This window comes from Zonotrichia albicollis, chromosome 3 (assembly GCF_047830755.1).
Source record: "Zonotrichia albicollis isolate bZonAlb1 chromosome 3, bZonAlb1.hap1, whole genome shotgun sequence".
NCBI lineage: Eukaryota > Metazoa > Chordata > Aves > Passeriformes > Passerellidae > Zonotrichia > Zonotrichia albicollis.
Window position 1 is genome coordinate 46,621,550 of NC_133821.1, and position 13,075 is coordinate 46,634,624.

General features: G+C 39.7%; 2 protein-coding genes across 8 annotated transcripts in view; one reads left to right on the forward strand and one right to left on the reverse strand.

The window, feature by feature from the left end:
- GPATCH11 (G-patch domain containing 11) overlaps positions 1-13,075 on the forward strand; it is a 17,774-nt gene continuing 4,699 nt past the window's right edge. The window contains exons 1-9 of one of the 4 annotated variants that reach the window (XM_005486523.4): positions 3-384; positions 486-712; positions 1,559-1,600; positions 1,684-1,804; positions 3,126-3,216; positions 4,362-4,466; positions 5,196-5,277; positions 5,877-5,962; positions 8,625-8,936. In XM_005486523.4, coding sequence (XP_005486580.1) covers positions 338-384; positions 486-712; positions 1,559-1,600; positions 1,684-1,804; positions 3,126-3,216; positions 4,362-4,466; positions 5,196-5,277; positions 5,877-5,932 — 771 coding nt within the window. In that variant the 5' untranslated portion in view covers positions 3-337 and the 3' untranslated portion in view covers positions 5,933-5,962; positions 8,625-8,936. Of the gene's footprint in view, positions 385-485; positions 713-1,558; positions 1,601-1,683; positions 1,805-3,125; positions 3,217-4,361; positions 4,467-5,195; positions 5,278-5,391; positions 5,557-5,876; positions 6,218-8,624; positions 8,937-13,075 lie in introns of those variants that run through there. The other 3 variants (XM_026793072.2, XM_005486524.4, XM_005486522.4) reach the window with 3 other exon arrangements.
- EIF2AK2 (eukaryotic translation initiation factor 2 alpha kinase 2) overlaps positions 6,480-13,075 on the reverse strand; it is a 24,760-nt gene continuing 18,164 nt past the window's right edge. For all 4 annotated transcript variants that reach the window (XM_074537303.1, XM_074537304.1, XM_074537302.1 and 1 more), the window contains 4 exons: positions 12,720-12,845; positions 12,050-12,145; positions 9,017-9,079; positions 6,480-8,902 (listed from right to left, as the gene is read on the reverse strand). In XM_074537303.1, coding sequence (XP_074393404.1) covers positions 8,783-8,902; positions 9,017-9,079; positions 12,050-12,145; positions 12,720-12,845 — 405 coding nt within the window. In that variant the 3' untranslated portion in view covers positions 6,480-8,782. The remainder of the gene's footprint in view (positions 8,903-9,016; positions 9,080-12,049; positions 12,146-12,719; positions 12,846-13,075) is intronic.

Here is a 13,075-nt window from a genome sequence, read left to right on the forward strand (position 1 = left end):
CGCCGCGGAGCGGCCGGGCCGGGTCGGGCCCGGTGGGTGCGCGGTTCCTGAGCTGCTTCCGCCGCTGTCCCTGCTCCTGGCGCTCGGCTGCAGCTCGCGGGGGCTCCCGGGCGTGGAGCGGCGTCGCGGCCGCCCGTGGTGGTCGTAGCGGAGCCCCGGCAGACGCGCTGTGGGCTTGGGCTTGGGCGCGGGTACCCCGGCCCGGCGGGTTCGGGTGTTTTCGTCACTCGGCCCCGCCGTCCCCCACTTCGCAGGGGACGCACAGAGAAATAAAATGCTCGGTGACGCGCACTGACGGTGTCCATAGGCGAGGCGTCGGCATAGAGGCGTGCTAAGCATGGAGGGAGATGAAGAGGAAGACTATATGTCTGATTTATTTCTTAAGTAAGTAGGCAGGTCTTTTTTTTTCACCCCTCTTAAGTGATTGTAAACCTGTTGAAAAAGGAAAACACACGCTAATATTTGCTGGAATTACTAACCCGCAGACAGGATGTCAGGCCAGGCTTGCCCATGGTGAGGCGGGTGAAGGAAGCTATTCAGAAAGAAGAAAAGCAAAAAGAAGCCAATGAGAAGAACAGACAAAAAAGAATAAAAGAAGAAGAAAAAGAGAGACGTGACTTGGTACTGAAAAGTGCATTGGGCAACGAGAACAAAGGCTTTGCTTTGCTCCAGAAGATGGGCTACAAGAGCGGCCAGGCCCTTGGCAAAAGTGGTAAGTTTGTCGCTCTCTGGAAGTGTATGTCTGTATTCAGTTATACCTTAATATTTTACAGACTGCAGCTGTCACTTCATTTGTTGACAGGTCAGTAAGTGCCTCTTGGAGAGCCATAGCATTACAGAACTGTGAAGGTGCCATGACAGAACAAAATATGAGAGCAAATCCCTACAACTGAAGTAAAAATAATACAGACTGTTGAGGGATGCAGGGGACAAGCAGCACTTTCAGCTCAGTAAGTGCACTTGTGTACCTTCATACCTACAGGAATTGCATTAAGGATGTGGGTTTTGCAAAGCTAATAGTGTTCAAAAAAACCATCAGACCCTCTTGAAATTTATAGATGGATTTTGAAAAAGAAACAGTGCACACTGGCCTGCCCTTATGAAGCCTTAATGGATGAAGTAAAATCAGTAAAACAAGGAATTAATAACTGCTGTGCCAGTTCAGCATCTCTGGCAGACAACCACAATGAACTGGCCCAGACAGACTCTTTTTATTCTTCATCATTGTTGTGAGATTGCAGAATGAAAAGGCTCCAGAAGGCAGTAACAAAGCAGTCTTCATCACAGGCATCTTGCACCTGTCACGTCAATGCCTTTTCTTTCACTTTGGTCCTGTCAAAAAAAAGTACATAGGATTCCAGCAGACAAGCCAAGAAAGAGAGGGACTTTCCAGTACAGCTGTGTCATTTGTAGTGCACTAAATATATATTGATTGGGAAACTTTCAGCTTCCAAGCAAAAAGATCACAATAATGGCAAATGCCTACTTGAATATACTGCACAAATCATTGTTTGAAAAATCTCTGGTTTTTAAATTGACTTTTTTTTTTCTCTCACAGGAGAAGGCATTGTTGAACCTATTCCTCTGAACATAAAAACAGGTTTGTGGTGCTTTCTGATTTATTTATTTAGTTATATATCAGAGCTTCTCAACTGCTTACATTCATCTTTTAAACTTACATAGGTAGAAGTGGGCTTGGTCATGAGGAATTAAAAAAGAGAAAAGCTGAAGAAAAACTGGAAAACTATAGACAAAAACTCCATATGAAAAAACAAGCAAATGAACAAGCTGCAGATCAGTTCAGGTAAAGTCATACAACTGATATTCCAAGGAATGTCTAAATAGCAATTCTTTTGCTGGTGTTTGGCTGTCCGGTTTATCTCGGCTGTTTGAGGGGCCTGGAAGGCCCGGGGGTGGCCTTGGGGCAGCCCGCGTGTCGAAGGACGAGAAGAGGCTTCAGTTCTTCTTTCTGGTTTTATGTTTATTAATTGTTTATCTAAAAGATGTTCTTTCAGCCTAACAAAGATCCGCACAGCAGTCAGCCATGGGCACACTGTGCCGTCCCACGGACCGCCACGTATCTTTATACCCCTAGTTACGTATACAATATTTATCATTTTTCCCCAATACCATCTATTCTTATAACTCGGTGTACTCTTAGTAATAACCAATCCAAAGGTGCCACCGTGGCCAAAGAAGATGGAGGAGAGGAGGAAGAAGAAGGAGGGCAGGACACACCCCAATTCCTCCATCTTACTCCTCTAAACCCCCCTGTACATAAATCCTAAACCCTGTTTCTCACCCTCTAATTAGCTAATCTTTCCACCCTTCACCCCGGTGAGGCCCTCTTATCTTCATAAAGGTGTCGTCTCCCGTGTAGGGTCAAAGTCCTGCCACCAGACACTTCTGGCAACATTCCAGGACTCCCGGGCCCCCCAAGGGTGGTCTCGGGGGCCCTGCATCCCGGGACTCAAATCCTGAGATCCCACATTTGGCTATTCTTTTAATGTGCTAGTATTTTTGAATGTTTTGAATGAAGGTGGAGAGTTACAATACAGCGTAATTGTTTCTCAGTTCTAAAGCAAAAGCAGATGAACACTGTAATGCTAAAAGCATGTGCTGCACCTTTTAGTTGTGTAATTGTTAATAAGGCAAACAGCATAGATACTAACTTTTCTCAAGTCATGTGCAGCTCTTTTAATTGGAGAAACATATTTTGAAATATAAAATCCACAGATATTCCTGAGCACTGTTGGTATAATGGTTTTAAAAGTCAGGGTACATTTTTAAAGATTGTAATGTTTTGGTTTTCTCCTGATCTTCTTGTAATATGTGGAGAAACTGAGGAAAGGCTCTATCTGTTGCAGATGTTTAGTGGACCAGTTTTTTATGTCTTAGGAAAACCTAATGAAGAAAGAGTGTAGTGTGGTCAGAAAAGGTATCTTGAAGGTGTAATTCCCAAGAAATACAAGTGTGCTCCCACAGAAATAATGTCAGAATGACTTCTTAAACTTCAGTGTTGTTCTGAGAAAATTAGTAGGAATAGAATCTTAGATTTTGGGGTTTTGTAATGCATCTGTCACTGTGTGGCTGCCTGCTTATTTATTTCTGCTTGTCCTTAACAGAATAAGATTCAAAACCAAACAAGAAGAACGTAAGATGGAAGGGGACCTGCGAAAAAGCCAGAGGGCCTGCCAGCAACTAGATATGCAAAAAGTGAGACCTGGGGGATTTTCTGGAGGGTTGGAAGGAAAAATTAAGAGGTTAGAGATACAGGCTGCAATGTAGTGGTTCAGTTCTTGGAAGTTCTCTGAAACTGTGGGGTGACTAGCTTAAGTCTTGGTGTTTGGCAACACTTCAGTCCTCTTAAAATATTTCAAAGTCTATGTCTGTACCATTAAGATAGTTGAAGGTACACAACAACCTCATGGTAACTTAATGAGGACCTGTGGTTTTGCTTCTGGATTTTTGTGCTTACTTCTGAGCTGTTTGCATATCTTCCAGTAGCCAGTATCAGGCCTTCCTATATAATGGTGCTGTTTGCTTCAAGTGAGGGAGCAACATCATCTGCAGTGATTGACATTGGGAATGGACTTTGGAAGTCATTGTGTTCAGCCTTTCTCCTCAAGCAGAGTCACTTAAAGCAGGTTGTCCAGGACCAGGCAGATCTTTAGTACCTCCAAGAATGGGGATCATCATTGAGGGAGTCAGCAAATTCACCAAAGTAGCATTAAAAGCAAACAAAAAAAGCTAAACAAAACTAAGTATCTTCCACCTGCAAGGAATAACATGGGTAATAGTAGTGAACCACTATGAATTTTTGCCACTGGAAAACTTAAAGGGTTCTTTTGCCCCCCTCTGTTAACCAGGTGGAGGTTAATACCACCTCATAATTTTTGCTGAGATTATTCAATATTACTTAGTTTGCTTCAAATGAAGTCAGCTAAATTAGGCTTAGATTGTCCTTGTTTACTTTGCTTCCTTTAACTTTACCTGAGGTGAATTATGAAGCACTGTGTGATCTCTTGATAACATAACTTGGGGCATATCTTCAACTGATAAACAAGGGTATCTGCTCACAGGCTTGGTGTGAGATTACATTGCTGTGTAGCCTTGCACATACCAAACATAGATGAAACAGAACTAGATGTTAGCATTGGCATTGTTAAAAAAAAAAAAGTGAAAAAGTTTAAAAAAGTCTTGTGGACTGCTGTACATACCTGCAGCTTTAGCAATTTTTGGTTATACTACACGTGCAAGTTTTAAAGGCTAACAGCTCACTTCCTAGAAATTAGTTTTATCCAGCATTTTACAAGAAAACGTACAAAGATAATTTCCATTTAAATCCCTTGTTATTTAAGGATATTGATGTTCCCAAGGAGACTTGGTTTTGGATAGAACCTGAAGAGGAAAACAAAAAGGATGAGGAAGATGAAGAAGATGAATGCACAAGCTCAGACTTAAGTGTAAGTTTAAGCTCTTCAACGGAATTAATTGCTCAATTCAAAATTAAATTTAATATTCCTTGAAACAGTGTGTATATATACATACATGTTTCCCACACTCTAGTAAAGGGTCTCTCTGCAAGCCCAGAGCACTGACTTTCATAGCAGTTACATGCTAAATTATAACATATTAAACCAGGGATATATTGCTCATGTGTTTTGAGGCTGATCTTTGAAAAAATTAGCCTAGAAATTAAATTTTAATTATTTTTTGCCTTAGCCAAGATACACAAAATCACAGATACTTGCTTTTGAGTTTTAATTTTGGTTGGAAGTTTAGAGTCACTAATTTCTGAAAATGCTTCACAGATTATCTCAAGATGGACATTGGAAATACATATTTTTAAGAACTAGGTTACACAGCTGTTGTTAGCCTTATGTGTTCAATTGGCAGAGATTAGATATGAAAAAATCCCCAGAAGATACCATATACATGAAATCAGGGAGCTAAGTAATATTTTTAGCTCTCTGATCAGTGCAGGTTTTTAGCTGGAAAGAAGAATTAACTTTCCAGAGATCATGAATTCCTGTGCACTCTTCTACAAATGTGGGAAACTTCATGTCCTACTGAGCTCCAGTATTGTAATGTGTACAGCATTAGGTTAAACACTTGGTTTTAGCAAGCCAGTAGCTCAAAATGGTTTATGTCATGTGAGGCCCAGGTCATCACAGAGCTGTACTTATCTCTAGGTATCAGAAAAGCTGCACATCCTGACGGCCTATTTGAGAGAGGAGCACTTCTATTGTATTTGGTGTGGAACAACCTATGAAGGTGAGAATGAGCCAAGCTTTTGTAGGTGCTTTACTTTGCCTATGCAGCTAGACTCCAGCTGTAGAATATAGCCTTGGTTTTTCTCTTTTTCTCTTTTTTCTCTTTTCTCTGCAGCTTCCAAATCTACATAGCAAATTTACCTTCCAGGCTGCTGGTTTTTGCACAAAGCTTTTACATATTGTTATTGTGATTGCTAGGCAAGTTTTAGGTTTATATGCAGAAAAACTGAAAGCAAACAAAAAAAAAAAAACCCACACACAACAAAACACAGCAAACCATACTGAAATTTATTTGAATTTATATTAAAATTTAATTAGTTTTGAGAAAACATAATTCAGATATTAAAACCAATACCATAAAAAGTTGCAGAAGTTGGCAGGTGTTTCTGAAACAATTAGAACACCATCCACTTTCACAACACCAAAGTGTAGAATTTGTTTTTGTTTTTAAATTTGTTTTAAAACAAATTTGAGAGTTACTAACTTGTAAACCTTGAATTCTATTTAATCTGTTCTACATGGATTCTAGAAATACTTCTAGCAACCATTTTTTCCTTCCCTGAGCTGCAATTACTCACTTTTTTCCTGCTTATCCTGTAGACTCTGAAGATTTATCTTCAAACTGTCCTGGAGACAGTGCTGCAGATCATGACTAAAGCCAATCTAAATGAAGAAGCCCTAGATAAGTACGTATAATTCATAGTATTTTTTAAAAGGCTTGGAGCTATGCCATACTCAAGAATTCATACCAAAGTATGCAGAAGAAGAGTTTAAGTTGACAAGCTAAATTCATGTTTTCTGTTTGATGCACAATTTAATAGGAATTAAAAGTTGGTATTTGTAATTGAACTTATATAATTGAGAGGTAGGTTCAGTCTCTCACATCATTGTCTATGCACTGTCCAACTGGTAATAAAATTCAAGTATGAGTAAAGGCATAATTATTGGCCAATCACTTTATTGCATAATGTGTTAAACCAGGTTTTTTCATCTTTACAGAGATGCCTAAATACCAGACTGGTTTTGCTTACTATCTTAAACTTGATGGGAAAAAAAAAAACTTGTGAAACATGACAGTGATATTACTTGAACCAATATTCTGTTGTATATAAAGATGAATATTTTCCATAATTAAATAGAATTAGATCATGATGGTGGGTTTTCATTTTTTTTACCTAAAAATAAAAGATCTATTAAAATGTATTTTATGTAACAGCAGTCGGTACTATAACTAGCCATTTATAAAAAGTTAATGATGAAATATACAAATACTATGCACGGAAAATATCAAAAACTCCTGGTGCAAACTACTGTTACACACTGGTACAGTATTACTTAACAGGAAGAAAGTAATGATACTACTTTGCTCTGTCCAAAAACTGTAAAGGAAATTCAGCCAAGAGATTGTCCATTTTCATATTATGAATAGTTTCATAGAATTGTTTAGGTTGGAACAGACCTTTAAGATCATCAAATCCAACTATGTGTTAATTTTATATAGATAAAACAATTATATATTTATATAGATCAAATTTATTTATATAGATTAAACATATTTTATATGTTTATTTTTATATAACCAATAGATTAAAGAGAAGAGAAAGCAGCAATAGTAGTATTCTGTCTGTAAGGATATATAATTTCTCACAGATCTTGACCACTGCAAAGAAATACTAATTAGTTTAGCATAGTGAAATACTTTATGTATGCCAGTCAAGGATAAGGTTAGGAAAGCATAAAGCCCTGAAGGAATTCAATCTGGCCAGGGATGTCAAGGAGAAAATTAGATTCAAGAAAATCTGAAGAACCTAGAGGTGCACAAGTCCATGGGACCTGCTGACATGCATCCACTGGTCCTGAGGGAACTGGCAAATGAAGTTGCTTGAGCTGGAATTGTTCAGCCTGGAAAAGAGAAGGCTCTGCAGAGAGCTTAGAGCAGCCTTTCAGTACCTAAAAGGGGCTGCCAAAAGAGCTGGAAGGGGACTTTTTCCAAGGGCATGTAGTGACAGGACAAGGAGGAATGGCTTCAAAGTGAAAGGCTGAGATAAGATACCGGGAAGAAATTCTTTACTATGAAGATTATGAAGCACTGAACAGGTTTCCTAGAGAAGCTGTGGATACCCTGTTGCTGGCAGTGTTCAAACAAGGCCTTGAGTAATGTCATTGACTGGAAAGTGTCCCTGCCTAGGGTAGGGGGTGTTGAAACTGGATGATCTTTAAGGTCCCTTCCAACCCAAACCATTCTATGATTCTATATATGTCATTCATGATAAAGAGAAAAAAAGAAAGCAGTGTAAGGCCTTAAAAATTATACAATCACATTCTTACTTAGCAACAAATACTTGCACCAGAACATCAGTAATTTCCCTCAGAATATAAACACTGTACTATTTCTTTTAGAGCAGTCACCCACTTTTAACCCATTTAACATATTAGAAAAAGCATACAGTACTTCACATATTACCTATTTTTTTGCTTAGAAATCTCTGCTCATTTGCCCTTATGGAGTTACATTGACCCCACATCAATGAACAGTTTGACAAGATAGAGCTCAAAGACAAGCCCCTATCTTTTCACAAATGTGCCTCTCTTTTCACAAATGAAGAGTGGCAGAGAACCTGCTGTTCCCTTTTGTGGGGCTGTCAGTGAGCACACCAGAGTACAGTTATTCAGGATTAGGCATGCCTCAGTATTACAATAATGGACTAAAACCTAGAAGCATGGGAATGTTTAAAGTGCTCTTTCAGCCAAGGATTTCAAATGGTTACCACTGAGGCAATTTTCCTATAATGAAGAGAATTGTCCTATATTAATAGCACCTTGAATGTTCCTTTCCAAAAAAGACACCATAAAAACCTAAAGTTTTCCAAAATTGAGCTTTGTTCTAAATTAGATTTCCTAGAAGCTGAATGTTTAACATTTAAAGAAATCCTCATTTTACAAGTTTAAATTCTAGAGCATTGAAGGTGCTAGGTCATCAGCAGCTGTGGAGAGATAAGAAAACTTATAGTACTGAAATTCAGTGAAGAATAATGTGCACCTATTTCCTTTTCTGCCAAAACTAGCCTTGGTACTAATGGAGCATTCCAATAATTATTAACAGTATCACTGAACAAATCAGAAAGGTTTGAGTCACATACCACCAGACAGCAGCTCTTCCATGGAAAGCAATAGATAACCTTAAGGGCTAATGGGTGCAGCACATGCAGGGATTTAGCACAACCCAGTTAGCACTTTAGCACATCAACACGATCTCAAAGGGGAAAAGGAGCAGGTACTTATTGTGCGAAACAGTCCAGCTCATCCACAACCTATGTTTCCAGGTAAAAACTGTGTGATTTCTTGCAGACTTGCCCTGTCCTGGTTGCAGCTGGCAGATATAAATGGTGAAGTGGCCAAGGAAAAGACACACCCCAAGTCTTGCTGTTGCTTCCAACATCTGTTGTCATTTCACCAATTGTAATAAATTCATCAAACTCTGGATTTGACACAGTGTGAAGGGACATTCAATAAGAATAATTTCTAAGTGCCTTCTCTTTATCAACAGAATTAAGAAGGTCAAGTAGATGAGATATAGTGATTCTTCCAGAAGGATCTCTTGAAAGCATCTTTTTGATTATGGATGCCTGAAAAAAAAAATTAAATGTCAATAGTTTGGTTTTTTTGGTTTGGTGTTTTTTTTTTGTTTTTGTTTTTTTTTTTTATTAATACAGTACCAAAAATATATTAAAATCCCATACCTCTGCTGGAAATTGATTTTTGAAGTACTCTGGAAGTTCACCTTCCCTAGCAGAAGACCATACCTGAAATACATAAAACAGAATAGTTTTGGTATGCTTTCATTTGTTATGTTTTGTATCTCCACCTTATAACCCATATAGTTTACTGAAGTAGTTAGGAAAACACAAATCTATAGGAAATGTAAGGCTTCAAAAGGTGACTGTAAACAGTGAAAGTTGGGGCTTTTTTCATTTAGTTGTGCTTTGGTTTGGTTTTATGGCCTTTTCATCAATTATTTTCCATTTCTAAACTTAAAAGCTTCACACACAACAATTGTTTCAATCTTCCTCTATTTCAGAACCATTATCTTTCTTTCCTTAATTTAAAAGTAATGGATTTATATTGTCTAATGACATTGAAAGAAAAGAAAAAAGCAAGACAACTGAATTTCTGTTTCCAAGCCAAGCAGGTGTGCTTCCTCCTTTTTATCATATCCAGTACCACACATTTATTTCTATGTCATTGCATAAAATGCTACATGGACTTCAAAGCAACTAAAAAAAGATTTGCCATTACGTGCTTTAGAACTGGCTTTTAGTTAATTTATTTTCTCTGTGACAGTGTCTCTCACAACATCCTGATAGGCAAGCTCAGGAAGAGCAGGCTGGACAAATGGATGGTGAGGTGGACTGAGAACTGGCTGAACAGCAGGTCCCAGAGGGTCACACTCAGCAGGACAGGGTCGAGTAGGAGGCCTGTCACCAGTGGTGTCCTCCTAGCTTCAATACTGAGCCTAGTACTGTTTAACTTGTTCATCGATGACCTGGATGAAGGGGCAGATGCCTCCTCAGCAGGTTCACTGATGACACAAAGCTGGGAGGAGTGGCCAATGCCCCAGAGGGCTGTGCAGGCCTTGGGAAGGACTTCAACAGGCTGGAGAGATGGACAGGGAGGAACCTTGTGAGATTCCACAACAGGAAATGCAGAGTCCACACCTGGGGAGAAATAACCCTGGGCAGTAACACCGGCTGGTGGCTGACCTGCTGGAAAGCAGCTCTGTGGAAAAGGACCTGGGGGTCCTGGTGAGCAACAAGCCATCCATGAGCCAGCAGTGAGCCCTTGTGGCCAAGAAGGCCAAGGGAATCCTGGGGTTCATTAGGAAGGGCAGTGCCAGCAGCTCAAGGGAGCTGATCCTGCCCCTCTGCCCAGCCCTGCTGAGGCACATCTGCAGTGCTGAGTCCAGTCCTGGCCCCTCAGGACAGGAGAGACATGGAGCCCCTGAAGTGGCTCCAGTGAGGGTAACAAAGATGATTGAGGCTCTGGAGCATCTCTCTAATGAGGAAAGGCTGAGGGAGCTGGGCCTGTTCAGCCTGGAGAGAGGCCCTGAGAGGGGACCTCATCAATGGCTGTGAGCACTGAAGGGAGGTGCCAGGAGGATGGAGCCAGGCTCTGCTCCGTGGTGCCAAGCAGTAGCACAGGAGGCAATGGGCAGGAACTGATGCACAGGAAGCTCCACCTGAACATGAGGAAGAACTTTACTGTGTGGGTGACTGAGCACTGGAACTGACTGTCCAGAGAACTTGTGGAGTCTCCCTGACTGGAGATACACTGGACACAAGCCCAAGTAGTGTGCTCTAGGGAACCCTGCTTGAAGAGGTAGGCTGCACTAGATGACCTACAGTGGCCCCTTCCAACTTCACCCATTCTGTGATCCTGCAAGTGGCTTTCTGGGTAAAAAGGGCAGTCTGCTTAATTCATTTGCTGTTAACTAGTGTAATGTCTGCCTGAAGATGACAGTCATGTTCTTGGACTTAGCTGTGTATCCTGAATCATCAGCTATCCTCATAAGCCTGGCATAGCAAGCCCTTTACAACTGCTATCCAGTAAAACAACAGCTCCCATGAACTTGGAGTTTTTTCCCTTCTCTTTAGCAGTAGCTTCAGGCCTGTGACCTTACCTGCTGGGGATCAATAACTGAACCAGTAACTCAGCACAGAATAATCAACTTTGCTTTTACATGATGTTTTTACAGCAGGGCTTGGCAACACTAGAGTTTGTCATGTTCCATTAAGTGAAATTCTTTCTGACCTAATGGAGCAGCTGAAGACCATCTTAGGACTTTCTATCCACATAACCTTCCCACCTGCCTGCAGAGCACAAGATTTTTATAGTTTGAGGAAATGGTGCTTTTCCAACTGTAAACACCATGGAACTGCACATGCATTTGCAGTCAACTGTGAGCAGGAGCAGAAGATCTGAGGAAGTACTGCAAGGTGGCTGGAGAGAGCCAAGTTGAACAGACACACTGGTATGATCTTCTCATACTGGCAAAAGGATCTGGCTGTTCAAAAGCTGAATCCAACCACAATTACTTTGGACAAGATACCCAGCAGCTACATCACTGTCCTACCAATATGCAGGTTTGCACATAAAAAGCTCAACGCACATACAGGATACCTTTTAAAAAAAAGCTTAAGTAACATGGGCTTTCTTTTTGAAATAATATCTGTTTCACTTAAAGTAACATGTTCCAAATCACTTTTGTTTTCATCTTGGAAAACTGCAAGGGTTTTGATTTGGTAGAAACTCTTCTTTCTCCACTGTACAGTGAAGACAAGAACATGGCAGAGACAAAACTCACCCATCCATAATTTTTGTTTTCTAAAATTAGAAAAACATTCCCTTTAAATTTCTGATTCAAGAAAAAATTTATAAGAAACTTGACATCCTTTTTTGCATGACATGATCCTTTAACATGCTTGGGCTTTGGTGTATATGTAGTAGGACAGAAGTGGAATAAACTGTAGTATTTCCCTCAGTTATGACATTTCAACTGAGGTATGAGGATTTACAGGCTTTATGGAAATGAATTAAGGAAAAAGATATAAATAGAGATATTACTCAAGTTTAAGATATTCCTTCTAGAACTATCAATAAGTGGTACCAGCTATCAATACCAGATATCAATAAGTGATCTCTAGCTATCAATAAGTGATACCAGAAGCAAGGCAAAACAACAACAGTGGGAGTTTTTAAATTTAAAGATTACATACCTTACTTTTTTCATGAGCAGTGATTGCCGAAAGAATTTCAAACCAAATTAATCCCAAAGCATAAATATCTACTTCCCTTCCGTATTTGGTCCCAATCTAGAAAGATTAGAACAGAACAATACAAGTATCAAATCCAACTGGAGAACAGCACTTCCTAAAAGCAAAATTTGAAGTCAGCAGAAATTTCTACCCCAAGGCTACAGGACTGGCCTGACTCAATATCCTTCTAAGTTGTTAACCCTTTCTGCCTCAGACCTGTTAAATAGTTACTATTATGTCACACTAAACACCCTGAAATTAAGACTTCTACATACCTATACAGATAAAGCATGCCAATATTGCCCTGTGACAAATAATGAAACAAAGAGAGAAGCTCAAATGATGCAATTAACAGGAGCCCTAAATTCAAATTTAAATATATGTCTGGCAGCCTGGTTTTACACGAGCATTCCTTACAGCATGCAGTGTGAGACTCTATGTTCACACAGGGCAAAAATCTTTACCACACTTGTGATAAAGCTTTCTCCACAGTACAGTTATTCTCTCATACAGTCATACCAGGGAACTATAGGCAACTTGATTTATTCTTGAGATTAGGATTGAGAACATCCAATGCTGAGTTTATAATGCACATCTAATTACAGAGACACTAATACAGCAGGACAATTACCTGTTCTGGTGCCATATACGATCTCGTTCCTCTGTTCTCAGTCAGAGTCTCAAATGCCACAGAAGTCACAAGACCAAAGTCGCCTATTTTTATTTTATTATCATGTGATATGAATATATTCTGAGGCTATTTTCATATATATAAATAAAAAGAAAAAAAAATTACCAAACGACCAAGGTTTATCACCACACCAAGCATAATCAGCCACAGAAGTGTTTCCCTTAAAATCTGATGATTGTTCAGAAAGTAGCATTAACAAACTGATGGTGCAGAAAAAGGGAAAACTTAAAATTTAGTTTGTGTTTTTAAAACTTGATTTAAGTAGTACCTTCTGCAGTAATTGCATCTTTTTTTCC